General features: G+C 37.3%; 1 protein-coding gene across 12 annotated transcripts in view; it reads right to left on the reverse strand.

The window, feature by feature from the left end:
* MIER1 (MIER1 transcriptional regulator) overlaps nt 1-22,924 on the reverse strand; it is a 62,095-nt gene that overhangs the window by 34,698 nt on the left and 4,473 nt on the right. For 3 of the 12 annotated variants that reach the window (XM_023209965.1, XM_023209875.1, XM_023209901.1), the window contains exons 3-5: nt 22,507-22,580; nt 11,060-11,084; nt 4,865-5,010 (exon numbers count right to left, since the gene is read on the reverse strand). In XM_023209965.1, the coding sequence (XP_023065733.1) occupies nt 4,865-5,010; nt 11,060-11,084; nt 22,507-22,566 (231 nt within the window). In that variant the 5' untranslated portion in view covers nt 22,567-22,580. Of the gene's footprint in view, nt 1-4,849; nt 5,011-10,889; nt 10,927-11,059; nt 11,085-21,060; nt 21,219-22,506; nt 22,584-22,924 lie in introns of those variants that run through there. The other 9 variants (XM_023209958.1, XM_023209874.1, XM_023209919.1 and 6 more) reach the window with 6 other exon arrangements.

Consider the following 22,924-nt stretch of genomic DNA (forward strand, 5'->3'; position numbering starts at 1 on the left):
GTCTGCTCTAATTTCAAGACAATAGGGTAAAGTTATCAAACACCAACATATTATAAGGTTGGAGTGGCATCCAACTCCTAGCTGCAGAAGAGGTGCTAGTTCCTAGCTCCTTCTCCCTCACATCAGGAGGTTAGTCATTAAGAAATGGCAGATGCTGACCTTCAAGTCAGGGCCATTTGATGGATGTAGATAGTACTCTTCTTACACCTGTTGTACCAAAACTGACTTACCAATAAAATGCTAATGAAGATAGGAAGAAGGAAAGAGGCTGATTTCCAGCCAAAAAGGCCTAAGGGACCACATCCAGACTGAACTAGAGAGATGGTTCCTAAGGTAACCAACCTCTTGGGGCTGGGGCTTGACTAGAAGATACAACCATATAGGAATGAAGGCAGTGAACTCTTCTTTATAATCCTCACACTGAGATTTCTTTTCTATCTATATAATGTTGTGTGTATACTTCAATCTCTCACATTTTAATCTCACATTTTAATTATTCTCTAGCTCTGGAGATTCACTGGATGGAACACATCTGGCACTTTAAAAGTATATATTAAGTACTGATACTGTTATAGTGTGATTTTTATAAAATATATCTAAATACATGAAGATACTGCAATCTAGATCTTTCTTTTCCCAAATGGACTGCCACAATTGTGCCTACTTAGAGTCTCTGATTTTAAAGAGTTCATTTGGAAAACAGAGTTAAACTCGAGTGTTTCCATTTGTAGCAAACAAAAGTCAATCTATGGCCAGGTGCAACAGCTCATGCCTGTAACCCCAGCACTTTGGGAGGCTGAGATGGGCAGATCACTTGAGGATGGGAGTTCGAGACCAGCCTGGGCAACATGGTAAAACCTTGTCTCTACTAAAAATACAAAAAATTAGCACACGCCTGTAATCCTAGCTACTCGAGACTGAGGCAGGAGAACTGCTTGAACCCAGGAGGGGGAGATTGCAGTAAGCCGAGATGGTGCCACTGCACTGCAGCCCAGGCAACAGAGTGAGACTCTCAAAAAAAAAAAAAAAACAAAAGTCTATTTACTATGAGAATGATTCTGATATTCCCTTCAAGATCCCCACAATAAATAATAACCTATATACCCCATTTTATTGAAACATTTGTTATCTTTTATATTGCCATAATCCATGCATACAAATGTAACAATACACATCAAAACTTCTATCATTAGTTTTCACTGAAAATTCTAGAATTCAAATTCAATGAACTTAAAACCAAATGCTATATAGTTATTGATATTTCCTGAATGAATGTCAGAGTTCTGCCACAATACATCAAAAATTCATTTCATGCAACCAAAGTGTAAGGTGAAAAACACTTTATCAATCCCTGACATAACTAATGTTTTGCTTCTATAAAAGCAAATCAATAATCAACACAACAAAATCTTATTCACTTATTAAATAAAAACAACAAGGATTTTGTTTGGTTCATACCTAAAGAGTTAGTAACTCTAGGAAATCCAACAAATTGGCCCCGAAATATTGCTTAGCTTCAGGTTATAGATGAAAAGCATTCTGTGTTATTAAAACAAAGCTTTAATTATTTCTGGGAGAAGTCGGAGAAGAATCTGAGAAGGTATAAGGTTGCCTAGTTGAAAGGATGATAAAGGATTGATTCAACTGTCTTTTTTTCCCTCTCTCTATAAATAATTCTATTTTAACTTCTATTTCCTAAGGCAGAGTCACTTGAAAGCAAGTTTGAAGGCACTATATGGGGCTGGAGAAAGGAATAGGAGAGAGAAACAGGAAAAGGCAATGATATAACCAAAATTTTAGCACAGCCCATTAGTAATTTTCTACTAATTAAATGTAATAAATACTTCATTTTCTGAAATAGAAAAAATCATTCTAACTCATACCCATTGTGAAAACTGTACTTATTTTCTCTTGCTAATTAGTATTTGAGCTAATACAGAATATAAGACAAAAAATACAAGATTTTATTACTATACCTTTTATCCCACAGATGGCTATTCAGAAGCAAAATATGTATCTAAAGTGATAGATGCTTCTCTGAATACAGGCAAACTGAAAATAATTGTCTTCTCACTTCACAAATACATGAAGTGACTATGATTGTTAAATCAACTGTTTCCCTTGATTCAGAATCTAGATTCTCAATCATTCAATTATAACTGTTTTTGAATCGCTTCCCAGCCTCCTACTTTTAAAGAATAGTTCTGACTCCAAGTTCTTCAAGTGCCCTGTTTTCAGAGACACAGTCTCTGATAAATAAAACAACAGGGTAAATAGTAGTAACATTTTTACTCTGTCACCTAGGCTGGGGAGCAGTGGTGCTATCATAGCTCACTGCAGCCTCGGATTTCTGGGCCCCAGCAATCCTCCCACCTGAGCCTCATGAATTGTTGGAACTACAGGTGCTTGCCACCATGCCTCATTCATCTTTTTAAAAATTTTTTTGTAGAGATGTGGGTCTCACTATGTTGCCCAGGCTGGTCTTGAATTCCAGGCCTCAAGTAATCCTCCTGCCTTGGCCTTCCAAAGTACTGAGATTACAGGCAGAAACCACTATGCCCAGCCTTTCATATGCTTTTTAACCCATTCTTGAAAGACTTTTGTGATAGCCAATATATGCCTTTGACACATTAAATTATTCACACATTGTGGATTAAGTCAGTTGTAATCACTAAATGATCTAATCCCAAAGCCAGCTCTAATCCCACAACGGGATCACCTAACAAGATTTGAATAAACAGTAACAGACTCCTTTTTGAGTTCTTTGAATGTATCCTTTAAAAAGTTACAAACTAAAATTATGAGACATAGGTCTTTATTACCATAAAAGTGTAAGCATTCATTTTCCATGACATTATGTATTCCAAATCCTTAAAGACTGAAACTATGTCTTATTTCTTATGTTCTTTTTATCATGGAGTACAGGAAATCATATGCATGATAAATTTTATTAGAACATACCAGACCGATATCCATTCATTCATACAATACTTTTGAGTGAACACTCTTGCAAGGTACCATGAAATATACTGGTGAATAACACAGTCATTTTATTTCATTTTATCTTCTCAAAACCAGTGGCGGTACCGACAATAAAGAAACAATTACAAATTGTGTCCTAACACTAAAGAAAGCATTGAATAGGATACAGTGGTAATAAATAAATAAATAAATAAATAAAACAAAACAAAACTAATTAAAAGCTAATTAGGGGACAGGAAAGGCTGCTATTCTGAGGAAGCAACACGGAACCCAGAGGATACGTAGCCGGCCTTGGGATGCATATACCAGAGGTGAAAATAAGCTGAACATCCTTGAGGCAGGAAGAAACTTGCTTATTTAACAACAAAAGCAGCTAGTGTGGCTATAACATAGGTAGTATGACACATGGATGAGAAGCCATTATCATAAAAGTGGCCTTGCTGGCCTGGTTGAGGAGTTTGAGTTTTCTTTGTTTATAACAGGAAGACAGGAGGTTGATATCAATTGATTTACATTTTGAAAAGAAGATCATGGCTGCTGGGTGGAAATGTATCAGGAGAAATGGTAAAAGAGGAAATGGGGAAACCAGTTAGGAAGTTACTGCAATAGTCTAGGCTAGAAATAATGGCAACCTAGGTAGCAATGGAGCTAAAGAGTCGGCTAAGGGATATTCTTGTGGATACAAATGATAGGTTTATTTAGAAGTAAGATATTGAAAGAGAAGGAAAATGACTCACTGGTTTCTGACTTAGGCAACAGGGTAAACAGGAGTGCCACTTTTTACTGATAGAACAGGGAAAGAACAAGTAGAGAAAAAAACAACAGTCAATAGTTCTGTTTTGGACATTTATAATTTAGAGATGGCCGTTGAGATAAGCAAGCAGAAATGTCAAGGTGGATAAACAAAACTGGAGACAGTAAATAGGTTAATGCTAGAAATAGAAACTAAAGAATACTAAGCATATAGACACCATGGGAATAAATTAAATCACACAGCTTAGTGACTCTCAAATTTGGTGTACATATAATGCCAACTTACTTAATGAAGATGTGGATCTGAACCCCACCTCCACAGATTCTGATTCAGTATGCCGGGGGAGAGGTCTAAAAATCTGCTTCTTAAAGTAAGTACATGGCTGATTCTAATGCAGCTGACCCTCATACCACATTCTGAGGAGCACTGATCCAGACAAAGACAGGAGAGAAAAAAAGAAGGTCCAAACTGAGAATTACAAACTGCCAAAATGTAAACCTTGAGTAAGGGAAGAAGAGTCTGCAAAAGATACTGAATAGGAACAAAAAGATAAAGAAAACCAGACAGTGGTGTACTCCAGAATTCAAGTAAAAGAAGGGAGTGTTAAACTACATTGAATACTGCTGAGAAAAAGTAAGGTAGCAAGAGAAAAGTGAACATAACAATAGATATAACAAGGAAAGTTCACTGGTCACCTTGATAGGAAGAGGTGGAGATAATCTAGAACACTTTATGTAGTGAATGGAAAATGATATTTCAAGACATTTTTGGCTCTGAAGGAGAATAAGTAAAAGATATGGTAACTGGGGAAGGACAAAGGGTATATAAGAGGCTGTGTAGAATCCTTTTATAGTCTATTTTTGACCAGACCTTTTGTAGTAGAATCCTTTAATAGTCTATGTTTTACCAAAGTAACTATGTGAATTCTGTTATTTCACATAATAAAGTCATTGCTTTTAAAAGCCTTTCTTTTCAAACTTTAAATATACCACCTAAGATCACACAGAATTTTTCAGTCGTTAATATATAAAACAATTTCTCTCCTAAACAGAGAATCAAAATTTCAAATCTTCCCTTTCCACAAAAAAGTCAAAACTAATTCATACCCTAGCTCTACATGTTATTTACCCTTGCAAGATCTTCTATTTCAGAACTGAAGTTTGTTTCTCCTTCCATCATTTCTTCCTCTTCTAATGTTCGTTCATCATCAAAATCGTGAACCAGCATGTCAGCTGATGGATCAAATTCATGGTCATCTGATGTTGCTGAACCTCCTGGTAAGGAATATTTCAAAAAGTTTGGTAAACCAAATTAAGTGGATCTTAGTAATATTAATGTATTTATTTTTATTTGAAGCTGGATGTAAGTCAAAAGTACCAAGAAAAAGCTACACACAGCAACTATTATATATTGCTTTTTAACAGTTACAACGGCAAAATGGGAGGAAAATGTTTACAGTTTTAAAAGTGTTTATGATGTTATAAATATGAAACAAGTTGTAAATAATAAATGGTCATATCAAATAAGAACAGGTTTTTCATGTGGAAAAAAGTCACAATTCTTTTTTTTCTTTTTCTTCTTTGAGACAGGGTCTCGCTCTGTCTCAGGCTAGCGTGCAGTGACACAATCACAGCTCACTGCAGCCTCGACCTCCTAGAGTCAAGCGATCCTTCTAACCTCTGCCTCCAAAGTAGCTAGGACTACAACCACCACACCCAGCTAATTTTTAAATATTTTTTTGGTAAAGGCAGGGTCTTGCTGTGTTGCCTGGCTGGTCTTGAACTCCCAGGCTCCAGCAATCAATCTGCCTTTGCTTCCCAAAGTGCTGGGATTACAGGTGTACCTGGTCCTAAAAAACACAATTCTTAATCATTTGATTGATGTTTGATAGACCCAATGAGTTTGAACTCCCCTGGCCCATGAGGAGACTGTAAGTCAGCCCTCCATGTCCACAGCTTCTGTGTCTGTGGATTCAACCAACAGCAGACTGAAAATATTAAGAGAAAAAACAAACAAACAAAAAACCTGGGTCTGCCTTCAACATGTACAGGCTTTTTTCTTGTCATTATTCCCCAAACAACATAGTATAACTATTTACATAGTGTTTACCTATATTAGGTATTTTGTACACACACACACACACACACACACACACACACACACACACACACCAGAGATTATGTAAAGCATATATGAGAATGTGCATAGGTTATACACAAATACTATGCATTTTGTATCAGGGATTTGAGCATCCACAATTTTGGTATCTGAGGGAGGTTCACAGATATCGAGGGATTACTGTATAGTTATGTGAAATATATAGTCATCTGAATACACAGTCTAGTGAAGACACAGCTGCACTCAAATATTATTATTCTGTAAGTACTTCCTTGAAAATACATTCTAGTGGCTGGATGTAGTTGATCATGCTTTAATCCCAGCACTTCACGAAGCCAAGACAGGAGGATCACTTGAGCCTGGGAGTTTGAGACCAGCCTGGGCAATATAATGAGACCCCGTCTCTAAAAAAAATTTAAAAATTAGCTGGGTGTGGTGCTGTGCGACTGTCATCCCAGTCAGTAAGGAGGCTGAGGCAGGAGAACTGCCTGAGCCTGGGAGCTCAAGGCCACAGTGAGTCATGATCACACTACTGCACTCCAGCCTGGGAAGCAGAGCAAGGGCCTGACTTTAAAAAAAAAAAAAAAATCTAATATTTGGGTAGCTGTCCTTAACTTAGTGGATTTTGATCAGAAATAACCCAAAAGACTGAGAATAGCAAAATTTATCAAAACTGCATACAGAACTCTTATCAAAGGCATTAAAAATAATCTAGTAGGTAACTGACATGTGGTTGGGGAATACTGCTGGACCCTATAGGGTCAAGCTTTGTAAATAGCATAATGCAAAGGCTGGGCATACATAGTCTGTAAAATATCCCCATGTTTTACTACTGCCAGTGTGGACCTAGATTTGCAAAAGCATTGTTTACTAATAAACAAATGAGCTACTGAACACTGAAAAAATTAGCAATTTTTAAAGTTTTAACTGTTGATGGTTAGACATTAATAGATGTACCTATTCTTTCATTTCACTCCAGAAAGAGAACCAATAAGTAAAGCAAAGAGATAGAGCTGACTTCTTGAAAATCTGACTATTATGAATAAGGGAGTGCCCAAGGCTTAGGGTTCTTCAGTTACAACAATTTTCAAAAGAAACATTTTTTGAGTGTTTACTATGTGCCAGACAGTATGTTCAAGTACGTCATATACATTATCTCAATTAATCTTCAAATAATCCTACGAAGTAGGTATTATCACCCCATTTAAAGAGGAAAAAAACAAAATAAAAACTCAAGGCTTAGCGATTTTAAGTAGCAAGTCTAAACTTACAAAGCCAGTAAACGGCAAAGATGAATTTGATTCTGGGTATACTAATCCCAACAACTATGCTTTTATTGCACTCCAAGCCTCCCGTAAATTAACTTAGTATACTGCCTCAAAGAATACTTAACGAGAGTCTATGTACTAAGACAAGTGAATGCCAGCCAGGTCACATGGCGAAGCACTTAACATCATTGTGCCCTGTCAGAAGCATAAGAAAATACTGATACTAGACCAGGCGCAGGGGCTCATGTCTGTAATCCCAGCACTTTAGGAGGCCAAGGCAGGAGGACTGCTTGAGCTCAGGGGTTCAAGAAAAGCCTGGGCAACACAGTGAGACCTCATCTCAAAAAAGAAAGGAAGAAAGGAAAAAAGAAAAGAAGAAAGGAAGAAAGGGAAGGGAAGGGAGAAGGAAGGGAGGGAGGCAGGGAAGGAGGGAGGGAGGAACTGATATTAAATAGAAAACTAAAAACATAATTATATGCCAAGTCAGATACCTTCTACCAGAGTATAGTAAAAATGAATTAACACTTATCAAAGTTTTAGAATAATTTACAAAATAAAAACTTTTAGAAAAGCGTATTATCTTAATTTTCTTCCAGAAATTAAGAAAAGCTTAGCACAGTTTCAGCAGAGCATCTTAGTACTGCTTGACGGAATGGACACAAGGGTTCCATAGGCACACAATTTGAGAAACAATAATATACGTGTAGTTTTCTGTCCCAATCCTTTTCTCTTCTGAGTTTTCAAAAGAAAACTCTCCTCAAACTTTTCAATTCACTCAGGAATCTTCTCGAACACTGAGTGGTCCAATAAATATGTATCCCTACAAATGATGCTAACAAATGATGCTATACTTTTCTCCCTCGTGGGCAGAAAGACCCTAAAAAGTCTTCACTCCATCTCTTTGTATACTATTATCCCAATCAGAATATAATTATAATTGGACACAGGTATTATCAAAAATAATTATGCTTAATTCCTTGTTATACTCTACTGATTTTTAAAAAAATTCAAATTCATGGGTATACAGCATCAAATCATGTGCTATAATTCACCTGATGGCCATTTTTTGTTATTATTTGCAAAGCCAATTATATATGAAGACTTGCCATTTCACTCCCTTATTGCATCAAATAACAAAGTGTAGGTGAACTACTTCCTGTCTCACTCCAATTCCTTTCCCTACACGCACACTACGCTTTTTTCCATAAACTTTCCATTTTCAGTTTTTCTCTTTCCTTAATCTGATCTGTTTCATCTGACTTCTTTTTGCCTTGTTCCTTAGAACCAACTAACCATCTTATTCTTGTCAATAGCTAGGTCCACCATTAGGCTGTCTCCTAGGGAAAAAAAAATCCCAATGATAAATCATTAGGGGTAATGGGTCTGGTGCTTTGTATACATTAAGTATTTTGCATCAGAGTTAGGCAAATGTCACTGCTTTGTCATGAAATCCCATGCTACTGCAGAAAAGGTACCTTACATCTTTTCAAAGGTAAATTCAGTTTGTATCATGTCTACTCATTTAACCACTTTTTAAATTATCTTCACCTCCATTAATTCCCTACCTCTAATGACTACTAGTCTTACAGGTAAAAAGTCTTACCTTGTGCCTCTACTTTGGCTTACACTGGAGACTACAAACAAAGCAATTAATGTGGTCATGTGACTATTATTACTAGCACTGATTGCAAAGTACAGATGCTACAGAGGATACAGCCTTTTCACCAGGGGACTGAAAAATTTTTTACATGACTATTGCTAATTTTCTCTACCAACTTTTATAACTGGTTGTAATTAGCATTATTTATAAGAACAATAAACACTGCCCTGGGCAGAAGCCTTATATGACAAATACTGTCTAACTCAAAAGATCTATCTCAGTCTGAAAACAAGCTAAAGAAAACCGGATTTTCTGAAAATTGAACTGAATTGAAAACTGAAAACATTCAATCTGTTAAGTATTCAACAAGTAGCAAAGTGACCAAAGACTTTTTTTTTTTTTTTTTTTGAGAGAAGGAGTCTCGCTCTATAGCTCAGGCTGGAGTGGTGTGATCTCAGTTCACTGCAACCTTCACCTCCTGGGTTAAAGGATTCTCCCACCTCAGCCTCCCAAGTAGCTGGCCTATGAGCATGTGCCACCGTGCCTGGCTAATTTTTGTATTTTTAGAAGAGACAGAATTTCACCATGTTGGCCAGGCTGGTCTCAAATTCCTGACCTCAAGTGATCCACCTGCCTCGGCCTCCCAAAGTATTGAGATTACAGGCATAAGCCACTGCGCCTGGCTAACATTTGTATTCTTCAAACTCCATTATTCTTCCAGTTCAGCCTAGGCTGATTCAAATGTAATGGAAACTGACAAAGCCACTTACTAATACCACTTTCTTAGTAATTATTTTATGTATCTATGTACTATCGGATGAATGCCTCAAAAATTCATCAGAAATATCTCAGTTTTAAACTATTTGCAATATCACAATACTATAAAAAACAAGTAGGACCTATTTTTTCTATGAAAACAATTTCTGTGTTTGAAAAAAAAATCGGAAATAATTCCATGTTCTAAAAATGAATATGGTGACCTAACACTTATGTAAGATCAGATTACTCCCAATCTTAACCATCCAGGATATACATATAAAACAGAAAGTTCAAAAAAAATTATTGCGTTTCAGAAATGCACAAAGCCTAACACACTTTACTCACAAGCATATTAAAAAGAGTAAGATGCTTTCAGCTGAAATCAAAAGGACAAAATCAGCGTCAACTGAGTACACTAGTCATTTAAAAAGGACATGGATGTGATCTAGTCCAATCCTCAGAGTCCAATGATTCATGTTCATAGAAAGGACCTTGCACCATGAAAACAGCCGTATCTTATGTTAAGCATTGTTAAAAGCTTTCTTCCTAAAACTTAAAACACAGAAAGATGATTGCTTCAACAATCTGGAAAATTTAGTAATACAGAATACATCATATCTAAGTACTCAATACATGTGAGATGTTTTCAAATAAAACATTACTGTGCCTCACTTTCTCACTCTTCTGTATTGGACTACTCTTCAACCCACATATCCCATGCAGAAGGCAGTCCCATTTCTCTTGATAGTCACGGGACACTGAGGCTAAAAGACTAGTACTTGACTCTTTCCTCACTGCTTCAACTCCAATGAATTACTACCATGTAGAAATACTGCACCCAGTGGTGCCAGACCATGGGAACCCTAAATCCAGATTTCATATATAAAATATTCTTATTTTTAAAGATCACTACAGTGGCCAAACAAAAAAAAAAAAATTTGTGGCACAGATCTCATTCAAGATCACAGGTTTCCAATCTCTAAGGAAAAAATGAGTATGTGCTGTATTTGAGAAAGAATACAAAAATCCTAGATGTGTGGTCAGAACATAAAACTTGATCCTACTCAAATCTAAGAATGATTTCCTTATTTAGAATATTCCTTATTTACATTAAATATTCACTTGTTGAATCTTTTGCTTACTTTATTTTCCCCTCCCTCTGAAATACATTAACAATTTTTTCTCAAATAAAAATACTTTGAAATTCCTACACAAGCAAATATTTCTAACGATTTCTATTTATCTACTCTATTAAATATTTCTAAGCTAACGATTCCTTTTTAAAAACTATACTTTATATATATACAAGTCAAACAATAATGTACAACTGTGAGAAATACGGCAACTCACCAAAAAAAAGAAAACCCCCAAAACAGTCATTTTTAGGATGAAATCACAGCAGCCTCACCTGTACTTTCATGGGTAGTCAAACATTTCATCCATTTCTTTTTCCCCAGAGAAAAGAAGCATTCAGAAGAAAAGGAAGTCAGATAATAGTCTAACTCCTCTAGTCTTTATGTAACTAATAGGACAAATGTTACTCAAACAGAGATTATAAAAAATACAGGAAATACTTACCTGGACTTGAAGATTCAACAGATGGCTGAGAAGAGGAGAAAAGAGGAAAAATTAGTATTTCTGCACAATGTATCTTCACAAACATTAACAAAATTATTCAACGACTACTATGATGCCAAAAACTATGGTAAGTTTTAATGTCTGCATTTTAGTTCTAATGTCTGCATTTTCTAAGACAAACTAAAACTTCCCATATAATCCTTTCCCTTTCATTACATTTAAGCATAAAGAAAAATTCCAAACACTCCTGAATCTAGAAATAAAGACAATAACATAGAGTTCAGATTTTAAAGGCACACGTGGGCCTCATAACATATGTGGTTTAAGTAGTATGATTTTAGATCTTGGAATTTTCTGAAATAGATTTTCTCCTATCAACACAGAACTATGCACAAAGTTTGCTACCAAGCTGGTCTCTGACTTAAAAAAAAGTGAGTGTGAGATGGGAGACAGAAATAATTTAGGACATTAATCTCAAATAAAAATTAAGTTGTAACAAAGCAAAATGAAAAATTAAAATTCTATTTAAGCACCAAACACTATATTAGGTTAACTTTACTGATAAACAATATATTTTTAAGTTATAACGGAATTAGCAAGCATTCAAGCTAAAGCCTAGAGAGTTTAGGTTATCTGATGCAAGACTACACAGATTTCCAATTATAATGCTTCTTCTACTCTACCATTCTACCTATCATAAATTTAACCACAACTTGAAAATTTGAAAATAAAACTGGTAGCAACTTATTTTAGTAATGTTACTGCTTGACAATGCACAATTGTGTTTTAGTTCAGTTAATTCAAAATTATAAACAAATCATCTACAAATGTAAGACTCCTACAAAACAAATATTAAAAACACAAAAGATGCTTCAAATAACATGAACTAAAGCTTCACCAATTCATTCAGAAGTATCTATTTCATGCCCATAAGAAAATACAGATGGTGGGAGGTCAAAACCACTAGCAGAGGAAAGATAGGGATCTTGCAGTATTTTCTTTCTGCTGAGTAATGGGGAAGAGAGGCAAGAAGAAAACAGAAGAGTGAAATCCTCTATTTTTCAAACACGATGTGTCTAAGACAAATTCCTATAGGGTATTAAAATTCTGTTTTTAAAACTGTCCATATTATGTAATTGTAGTAAGCATGGGATTCTATATTCCATATGGTGACTCACATTCTTTTGCAGCACACTATTTCAAAGGTCCTACTTTTTCTGTTAAATTCTTATAAGAGAATAATTCCTTCCTATAGCATTGTCTAGCAAAAATCTGACAATAACCAGTATTGCGTATTTCCAATGATACACCACTATCATTATTTTAAAGTTACTCTGCCAGAACACAGTAAATACAGTGCTACTTTTAAATCTCTTTGCTCTAATGGGAAGCTGGAGAACAGGGTGACATGGCAAGAGTAATGTAACCACAAAAAGGGTTTCTAGCTTGCTTAACATCTTTTGGGCAGAGCTACACATTTCTGGTTCAAAACGGAGTTAAACCACCACACAAATTATTACATAGTAAATCAATATTTTAAAATATTAATCCACTTGTGTTTCATGCAGTTATACTTCCCAACTGTAGGCACAACCTTCTCTGTAAGGCTACAAGCAATGTTAATGACCATCTTCATCTAATCCTATGCTCACTACCCACACAAAATAAGACTTACGAACATTGGAATAATTATTCCATTTAACAGTTTTCCGATTTAAGAAAAAAGGCTTTTTAATTACAAGTTACTTTATTGAAGAATAAGTTACATTTTTATTGATGCTAAATATTAATGGAGATTTTGAATTGTAAATGGTGTTCATATACTTCAGTTTGTAAAAGGCTTCATGAGTAGTGAATGCCAACAAATATCTTACCAATTGTTGCTCTGGTGGTAAATAAAGTTCTGAAAAACGCTGCAAACACTTTCCTATGATTAAGATACCAGATGCTTGAGGACAAGTAGCATTTGTAAGCACAGCTGATACAGAGTACAACACCCAGTGTTCAAAGGTAACATTAGTGATTATGTCAGACATACTAGAATGTTTCAATGACTATGATTTAAAGGCATATCTAGATTAGCACAGGGGGAGAACTAGAGTGGTCTGCCTACAGATACATTTATTATCCATATATATTTTAGTATTTTACTTCCAAAGTAAAATTCTGTTCTATATGTTTGGGGGTAGGATTGAGCTTAGATTCTTTAAAGTTAAATATATCCCATTAAATCAAAGATGAGTTTCTAAAAAAATGGTATTTGAAAACATTTCATACTGTACACATTACTTTGTATGGCTAATTATCAAAAGTGATGATCTTTCAAAATAACAAGTGAGTTTAGCATCTTAATATAGGAGATTTGGGTGTGGAATAAGGGTACATTTTATTTAGATATGAAATAAAATAGCACATCCAGCTTACATTTATATAGTGCTACACATTTTCTTTTCTTTTTTTTTTTGAGATAGAGACTTGCTGTGTCACCCAAGCAGAAGTGCAGTGGCATGATCTTGGCTCACTGCAGCCTCTGCCTCCCAGATTCAAGCGATTCTCCTGCCTTAGCCTACCAAGTAGCTGGGATTACAAGCGTGTACCACCACGGCTGGCTAATTTTTGTATTTTTAACAGACACAGGGTTTCACCATGCTGGCCAGGCTGGTCTCAAACTAACCTCAAGTGATCTCCTGGCCTCGGCCTCCCAAAGTGCTGGGATTACAGGCGTGAGCCACCATGCCCAATCCAGTGCTACACATTTTCAAAAGCATCTAGTTAGCTGATCATAATCATAAATATTGGAATAATACCTGCCCCACCTACCTCATTTTATAAATTAGTAAACCCAAGGAGATACACTGACTAGATTAAGGTTCCATGGTAGGTGGTGAAGGCAGGCCTGATGTCTAGACCCTGACTCCTCCTTCTATAGTGTTCTTTTGTACCTTCTAGAGACATAACTGCTCAAAAATTTCACTCGTCACTTCTCTCCTCCTTCACTCTCATTTTTTTCTTTTTTCTTTTTTTTTGAGATGGAGTCTCACTCTGTCGCCCAGGCTGGAGTGCAGTGGTGCGATCTTGGCTCACTGCAATCTTGGCCTTGTGGGTGCAAGTGATTGCCCTGCCTCAGCCTCCTGAGTAGCTGGGACTACAGGTGCACACCACCACACCCAGCTAATTTTTTGTATTTTAGTAGTGATGGGGTTTTACCATGTTTGCCAGGATGGTCTCAATCTCCTGACCTCATGATCCGCCCACCTCAGCCTCCCAAAGTGCTGAGATCAAAGGTGTGAGCCACCGCGCCCGGCCTCTCTTTTCTTTTTGAAATGATTTTCATCAGTTCAAAGTATGTTTCAAATGTGACTGCAAGTAGTCATCTGTCATGTCAGACTGTTATCAGTCTTTAGAAACTGTTACCTTCCAGGAACAATACCTTCCAGGAAAACCCCCAATATCTACCATTAATTACTACCATAAAATAGAAGGGAGAAAGGAGAGAGAAAAACAAAACTAAGGAGGGTGCGGTGGCTCACACCTATAATCCTAGCACTTTGGGAGGCTGAGGCAAGCAAATCACCCTAGGTCAGGGGTTCGAGACCAGCCTGGCCAACATGGCAAAATGCTGTCTCCACTAAAATACAAAAATTTTTTGTATTTTTGCAAAAAATTTGATGGCAGGTGCCTGTAATCCCAGCTACTTGGGAGGCTGAAGCAGAATTGCTTGAACCCAGGAGGCGGAGGTTGCAGTGAGCCCAGATCGTGCCACGGCACTCCAGCCTGGGCAACAGGGACTCCGTCTCAAAAAAAACAAAAACAAAACAAAACTAAAGCTAAGTAAGTGCTTATTTATAACAATACCTATTTTTAGAAAAAAATACTTTTAGGAAGGATGATTTAAAATTGGGTTTTAAAAAATATTTAAAATGCACTCATAATGTTATCAGTAGAAATAAGTTATGTCAACCACACTGGATATCATTTTGCCAACATGAACTTATCCTACTGATAGATTTAAAAAAAAGACACCAAGACATAGATATATAACATTCACTACCACAAAGTTGTTTATAGCAAAAAGTTAGAAAACATTTAAAGTCCATCACTTAGCTGATTAGAAATGATACACAGTTCTTCCATGCATAGTTCTCCAAACAATAGAACACTATGACTCCATTAAAAATAACGAGATATCTGTTTGTGTTGACAGAGGAATAAATGCCAAAAAAAAATTAGCAGTATAAAGAAAACCGTAGAACAGCGCGTAAACTGGGCTGGAATATGGAATAATACGGAATAAGCTTTTTTTTCCTCAAAAGGACATACAAGAACCTGTTAACAATAGTTACGTCTAGGGAATGGGGTCAGGGAGAAGAGGCTTTTTTCATTTAATACAGTTCTATACTGTTGAAATTTTCTAACCACTTTCATGCACTATGCATTCTTTCTTAAAATGAAAGTCACTATGGACTAACTGTCTTGTGGAATTACGAGACATTTTCATTTTCTTCCTCTAAATTTTGATTTTTAAGAAAACCTAGTACTTGCTACTATTTTTTAAGCCATAATTTTGAAAACTTCAGTGTTTTGGGGGTACATATTTATCTTATCTGAGATAGAAAACAACACTAGAGAGACAAAGACTGTATACAGAGTATGAATGGGCTAAAACAAACTCTAGTAACTTTTATAGCAAGTTGACCCTTACCCACATATTTGTATGATTTAGTTGATAAAATTGCTAATAGTTGTAACAAATATTCAATGCCTCAGATTTGCTGAAATAATTCTTTTACATTTTTCTAGAACATGGTGGGAAATGTCCCACACAACAGAAAACTCTAATTTGAGAGTAAAGAAATAACTAACTACAACATTACCATTATTTTCACCAAAAAAAAAACCCTAACAACAACATAATAGAAATATGAAGGAATTACTAGAATTTTTTATTCCCGGCAATCAAAAGCTTATTTTGAATGAGTATTACTGTCTGAACAAATTTTTCCTCTCAAACCAATTCCACCACCATTTTTAAGCATTGCCATCATCTTCTTACTTGTGTAGACTCTAAGTCAGAGCTTCTTAGAGCAATGGAGATGGGGATTAGAAGCCTAGAAAGAGTTATCCTGGTCCTACTTTAGGGTAAAAGATGGTTACCATGTCAAGGGCTCAATTGAGGAGAGGACTCAATCTTCTCCTCCAATAAAATTAAGTTACTTAACTTTGTTGTTACTCTCAGGAATTCAGGGGTATAAAAAGCTTAAGAAGAGGGCCGGGCGCGGTGGCTCAAGCCTGTAATCCCAGCACTTTGGGAGGCCGAGATGGGCGGATCACGAGGTCAGGAGATCGAGACCATCCTGGCTAACACGGTGAAACCCCGTCTCTACTAAAAATACAAAAAACTAGCCGGGCGAGGTGGCGGGCGCCTGTAGTCCCTGCTACTCCGGAGGCTGAGGCAGGAGAATGGCGTAAACCCGGGAGGTGGAGCTTGCAGTGAGCTGAGATCTGGCCACTGCACTCCAGCTCGGGCGACAGAGCAAGACTCCGTCTCCAAAAAAAAAAAAAAAAAAAAAAAAAAAAAGCTTAAGAAGGTACTTAAGTTAAAATTAGCAATTTACCATAGTAGTAACAATTCAGAAGGTAAAATGGTATCATAGAAAATAAGGACCGGGAACAGTGGTAAACGCGCCTGTAATCCCAGCACAAGACAGGCGGATCACTTAAGGCCAGAAGTTTGAGACCAGTCTGATCAACATAGCGAGACCCTGTCTCCACAAAAAATAAAAAGTTAGCCGGGCGTGATGGCACATGCCTATAGTCCCAGCTACTTGAGAGGCTGCGAGGGAAGGATCGATCACCTGACCCAGGAGTTTGAGGTTGTAGTGAGCTATGATTCCTGCCACTGCACTCCAGCCTAGACAACAAAGACCGACCCTGTCTCAAAAAAAAGAAAGAAAGAAAAAGAAAATAAGCACTAGGAATAAAGAAGGCTGGGTTCCAGTCTAAACTGTGCCATAGATGAATTGCACGACCTAGGACAAACTATGTAAACTCTCTGCTCAGTTTCATTTTCTCTATGATCAAAAGATTTAGATTTTCTTCAAGACCTAACTTTACTTTTATTATAAATTGCTCTAGAAACCTAACACTACTAAGGAGTTTGTAGCTAAATGCATGGGATATGTTTAAATTTGTTTTTTAAAATTTAGGACTGTTAAGAAAAAAATCTCAATTTGCAGAAACATTTTCTTGGGGTGCTACTTTATGAATACTTTATGAAAGGGTGCTACACTTTCTTGGGGTGCTACTTGGGGTGCTATAGTAACAGTTATTGTTCTAAGCCACAGAATAAGACAAACAGAACGAGCCCCAAGCAATGACTGGTACTTGAACAATTTAATCACTGCAATGAATTCTGAATAAACGTCAAGCCAGGCAGGCATTTCTAGATAGCTGATTACTTTTCATAAAGACATGCTTAAGCTTCAATGGCAGTGTTTTACTTCTGAATTATTTAGAAAACTTGTTAGTCTCACTTACCAGAATTATCTTAAAATAATTCACTTATTTCTCCCACCAAACCTTTCCCACCTATTCAAGTACCCTGACTCTTACTGCCACTGAATTAAGCTTTTTAGGACTCTCACGCACCGGTGATCTCGACCACTTTTAAAATATTAATAGCTCTGAAGTATAAACACGAAAAGAAAAAATTTCATTACTAGTGTGGAGAATTATTTGAAGCTTAAATTCACTGCAGTGAAACACATTTTGCTTAGAGTAGAAACTAACGTTTTCATGAGTAACATTTAACATAATCCTTCCTTAAAAAACAAAATCCAAACACACTCAAAAAATGTTAAGCAAGGAGTCCATTTTGAAGAGAAATGAATAGGTAAGTGTGAAAGTGAATAAACAGATTATATACCATCTTTGAAAGTACTAAAATACTTAAATAGAAAGAGGTAAATCCATTAATTTTTTTTCTCTTTATATCACAGAAATGTGGCCTAGGTGAAAAGATAGGTCTTGAATTGTGCCATGGATTTTTTTCCCTGAGAAGAAAGTCCCTTACATGTTTACAAACGCTAAAATAAAAGACAAATTGTTCGCTCCCAAAGGTCCCTAGTACATTCCTTATAAAACCCAAAGGATCAACTATTTCTTCCTCTTATTTTTTCTCTCATTTTCCTCTTATTTCTGCAGTTAGTAAAACTGCAACTATCCTGTAATTTCCTTCCTTTAAGTGTGAGTAGAAGAGCGTCCTTTTAGAAGGTTGGTAAATAATTTTAAGGGATAATAAGCAATGAGAAATATTGCCAAAAAGTATTAAGCAAGGGAGCATATGCCATTCATTCTAAGTACATTAAATATGGCTTTGGTGTTATAATTGAAGAACCAATATATACTTCCTATTATGGACTAAGATAATCAGATCAAATATAAAAAATCAGTATATCCTATTCACATTTAAAGCGTTTGTATTCAAGAACTAAACGTTTTTCTGGAAAAACATGGTCAGGGTCATGCTCTTGTAGGAAGCAACGATCTTTTTTTTTTTTTTTTAAAGCCCAGAAGCATAATACCTACATTTTTCTCTGGAGACATACTTCAATAACCTGTTTTCCCCCTCAGATTTAACAAATAGATATATACTATTGCTTTGCACTTACTGTTACTTCACAAGCTATCCTTAAATCCTCAGATTTATTTGATCAAAAGCACAATAATTCAGCATCTGGATTATTTCATCACATGCTTTTATATTGGCTTCATAAAGAATGAATCTACTGAGAGCTCAAAGTAAAAGCCAACCAAGCATTTCTCCTTCGTCCAATTTTTTTTAAAACCACTGGTCTCAAAACTCATCGTAATTATTCAAGTATTGAGGCCAGGAAAATTATAAATCAATTGTACTTTTCAGTTCTTCACCCGTCTTAGATTTTTTTGTAGGACACAGATCACGAAAGTTCCTCTAACTCTTTCCCAATTCACTATATATGAAACTATCCACAAGTAACTGAAGAATATAGAAGATAAATTGTTTAAAGATATCAGGTCATTAAATAAACACTAAAAACGAAATTCCAGTTATTTCCTTCTTGAAGTTGAACCATCCATGCGTTCCTACAAAACATTCCATTCTCTAACTGACAAAATATTTAAGAAAACTAAAACATACATTAGAAAATATTAGGAAATGACTGATTAGTGAATGAAAATATCTTTTTCCTTTAATTTACAATAATGCAACCATCTTTAATTTTTAAAACAAAAAAGTTAACATAATTTCTTTTACATATTAGATTTTTAGTACCCTCAGCAGTAAAATTTGTTTTTTAAAAACACAGAAATTTTAAATTTAAGTTTTTTTAACTTAAATTTCTCTGTATAAGCTATTTTCTTTCAGTAATATCTCGCCTTGGTATGACTACACACCTTAAAGTTCAAACCATCCTGAGCAACATCATGAGAGCAGAAACCACGTTACCTATGTAGCACACGGCTGCTTATGGGATATTCACTGAAAGGGGTCCACTGAAGACACTAACTGACAAAATGTATAAATTCAGCTACACACAACTCCTTAAACATGAAGGAAAGTAACACTTGAGAATAAGAACCTCACCAGTACTAAAATCCAGGTACCGATTGTCAGTCTACTGGAACAAACGCAGTCACATTTTGGGGAAACAGAAAGTACTACCGTTCTCCAATTCGTGTGCCTGGAAATACAATTCTTTAACCACCAAGAGCAAAAGAAATGAAAATAAATCTAAGATCTAAATTTAGCTGTAAATTAGAGATATTGAATGTTTTAAAAAAAATATTGGCAGCAAACAGTCCTGACTGCTGCAGTAAAATCTCACCCTCCTTCCTAAATCTGTTTTGAGGTGCCTGTGAAACCATGAAAATGGCAATTCAAACAAGAGAAATGCCTTATCAATCAAAACTTACAGTGCCTTATTTCAAAGGAGACATAAAAAAATCCAGATATATCATCTCAAACTCCCAAAGATAAAGAATACTGAAATTGTTCCACGGGTAAGAAAAAAGGAAACAAAACAAATCCTCACAAAACTTCAGATATTTTAAAGGTTTAAACTTCCAGTTACCTAAAGTTCCAGCAGCATATACTTAGTTCCGATTAATGATAAATCAACAGCAGTTGTATGCCCGCCAAATGCGGCCCAAATATGTAAAATCAAAGAAAGGGGCTTTGGGAACTTGTTTACTATAAAACGAGCAAAAAGAAACAAGAAAAAGCTTCTCCAATGAAAGAAAAATTAGAAGAGAAAGAAGAATAGGTAGCCTTGATTTGGAAACGGGGGGGGGGGGGGCGCGGGAAGCCGGGAAAGTGAAGGTGGTGGGGGAGGTGGAAAAGCAACTCAGAGGTTGTACCTTGGGGAGAGGGCGATAGAACTGTCTGGATAAATGGGCAGACTCCCCCCAACCTGGAGGGCTGGACTGCGGCTGGCCAGGTTAATTTCTCCACGCTCATTTTACCACAATCATGAAAATTACAGAGTTAATCAAAGGCCGTCAGCCTTATGTTTTCCCCACCAACACAGACTGGATGTCAGTCGTAAACGGATGGGGGTGACGCGGAAGGGCGCAACAGCATCTCGGTTAGGAAGGGAAAAAACTTCGCAAGAGGAAGCAGCAGCTTCTCTCCTGGCCCCTAGCACCGGCCGGCGAAGTTGCGCCACAGGCACCCCTTCCCCGGCGGGCGCCCCCTCCCCCTCGCCCCGCACTACTACGCTGCACTACCCTTCAAACTGCCCCCGAAGTCCAAGTACGCCTCCGCTTCCTCCTAACCCCGGACCCATCCCAACTAAGTTCCAGGCGAAGCTCCCGCCCAGAGCATGGCCTGTTCCAGACAACAGGTGGGCAGTGGCGCCAGCAGGGCCGGGCCTCTCCGGGCCAGGCCCACTCCACTCCTCCCCGGCCCAGGGCCGGGGGCGCCCGGCTCCGGGACAGGGAGGGGGAGCTCGCTCCCTTACCTCCGCCATATTTGCCGTACTGCCGGGTCACATCTCCGCGGCGGCCGCAGCTGGGTCACCGCCAGAACCCGGATGTGAGACTCAGCAACGGGACTCCGGCCGCTGCCGTCTCTGCCGCTCCCGCCGCCACTGCCTCGGCGGGAACGCGCAGGAGCCGCCCGAGCGCGCCCACCACACCCCACTCCGCCCCCTCGCGGCGCCCCGGCTGGGCTGGACTGGAGGGAAAAGGCCGGCGAGCGCGCGCCGGAGCAAGGGCGCGCGCGCGGCCCCGCGGCCGGCCCTCCCCGGGAAGAGCGGAGGGGGCGGAGTCAAGGTGGGTGTGGGAGGAGGTGGGCATCCGTGCGGGGCGCTTCTCTGGCTCTAGCTGATCCGCGACTCCAGGCGGAGGGGGTTGTCTACGGATCAGAGAGGTCAAGGAACAGTGCCAAAGGAGCCACATCCAGCATTGACACAGCAGGGGAAAAATACGTAATATTTTACATGTAGGTCGTTTTTGAAATGCATTTGCTGAAAAACGGATGTTGCTGTGATGCAACAGCGGCAAGAATTGTGCTTTGAAAGCGGTTATGCCTTGACAAATATTTCTCAATCAGTAGATTCCCGACAGGAAATGTAAAATTCTATATCCCCAAATCTCTAAAGAGGTCAGAGCAAAAATTAATGGAAGGGGTTGTGACAGGCAGTCTGCCATACTCATGTTATTTGCGTTTTCTCACACACTTCTGTCATGCCAGTAGCAACACAGTTATGTACTGGTTGAATTTTGCACAACTAGACAAAATTGAAAATAATGAAAATTGACTATTTTATGGATATCATCTATTTAGTATCATGGAGGGAGAACCTACTTATTTGCAATGCCTGAAATGCCGGTAACTTGAAAGTTTATTTTAATACATTGGCCTACAGCTGCCAATTGGCCATGATAACAATGCTGATGATGGCCAGAGCCAATGATTTCAAAGTAACTAACATGTTTCTCTTCCATTATACTAAGGCAGATACTGAATAACACAAAGGTGACATTAAAACAGTCACTAACATATTTTACTAAACCAGTTTTAAAGTCTTTATTTTAAAAGACTGAGATTTTTTTCCGAATCTTCAAGAGTTCCTCTTAATGCAGTTTCAAAAGTGGCTACCAAAATCAACCATTTAAATACGAGAATTATTCATTCCCTTCAAATAATGTGAACCAGTGCTACAATATATTGCATAAATGTGTACACATACAATTTTTCTTAAAGTTTATACTTAACTTATAATGCAATATAGGGGAGGCTATTAAATTATTTATATTTCCTTAAAATTCTAGACTGTATCAAGCATTTTCCTATTTCCAAAGATTCAACGTTAATTTGAAACTGCTATGTCCAATAATAATCTGTGCATGAATAAACTGCATTTACAGATATATGAAGTAGCTGCTAAGTGAAAGGACATTACCTGGTAATTTGACAGGAAAAGAGTCCACAGACAGTCTGTAAACCAATTAAACATAAACATCTGATGCACATTTTCTACTGAAAGAAAAGCAAGGGAAAGAAGAGAAAGGAAAACTTTAAGGTTCCCAAATCTACAAACAATTTTTACCATTAACTGTACTGTACAGTATTTTCATTTTATCTTTTAGAAAACTTATATAAAAGTGTTTTTCAGGATTCCTTGGGGGAATAAGTATTTTAGCAGAGGTATATAGCTTCTAAGAGTTACCCTGTTGAATTATGTCAGTGCTTTGGACTTGAAATAAAAATGACTTTTTAAAAGTGTCAGTTCATATCCGAATAGTTTTCAATCAATACACTTAATGAAAAGAGCTGAAGGCAAAGAACAATGGATGTACATGGACCTGAGGTAGGTACAG

The sequence above is a fragment of the Piliocolobus tephrosceles genome, chromosome 1 (genome assembly GCF_002776525.5).
Source record: "Piliocolobus tephrosceles isolate RC106 chromosome 1, ASM277652v3, whole genome shotgun sequence".
Taxonomy (NCBI): Eukaryota; Metazoa; Chordata; class Mammalia; order Primates; family Cercopithecidae; genus Piliocolobus; species Piliocolobus tephrosceles.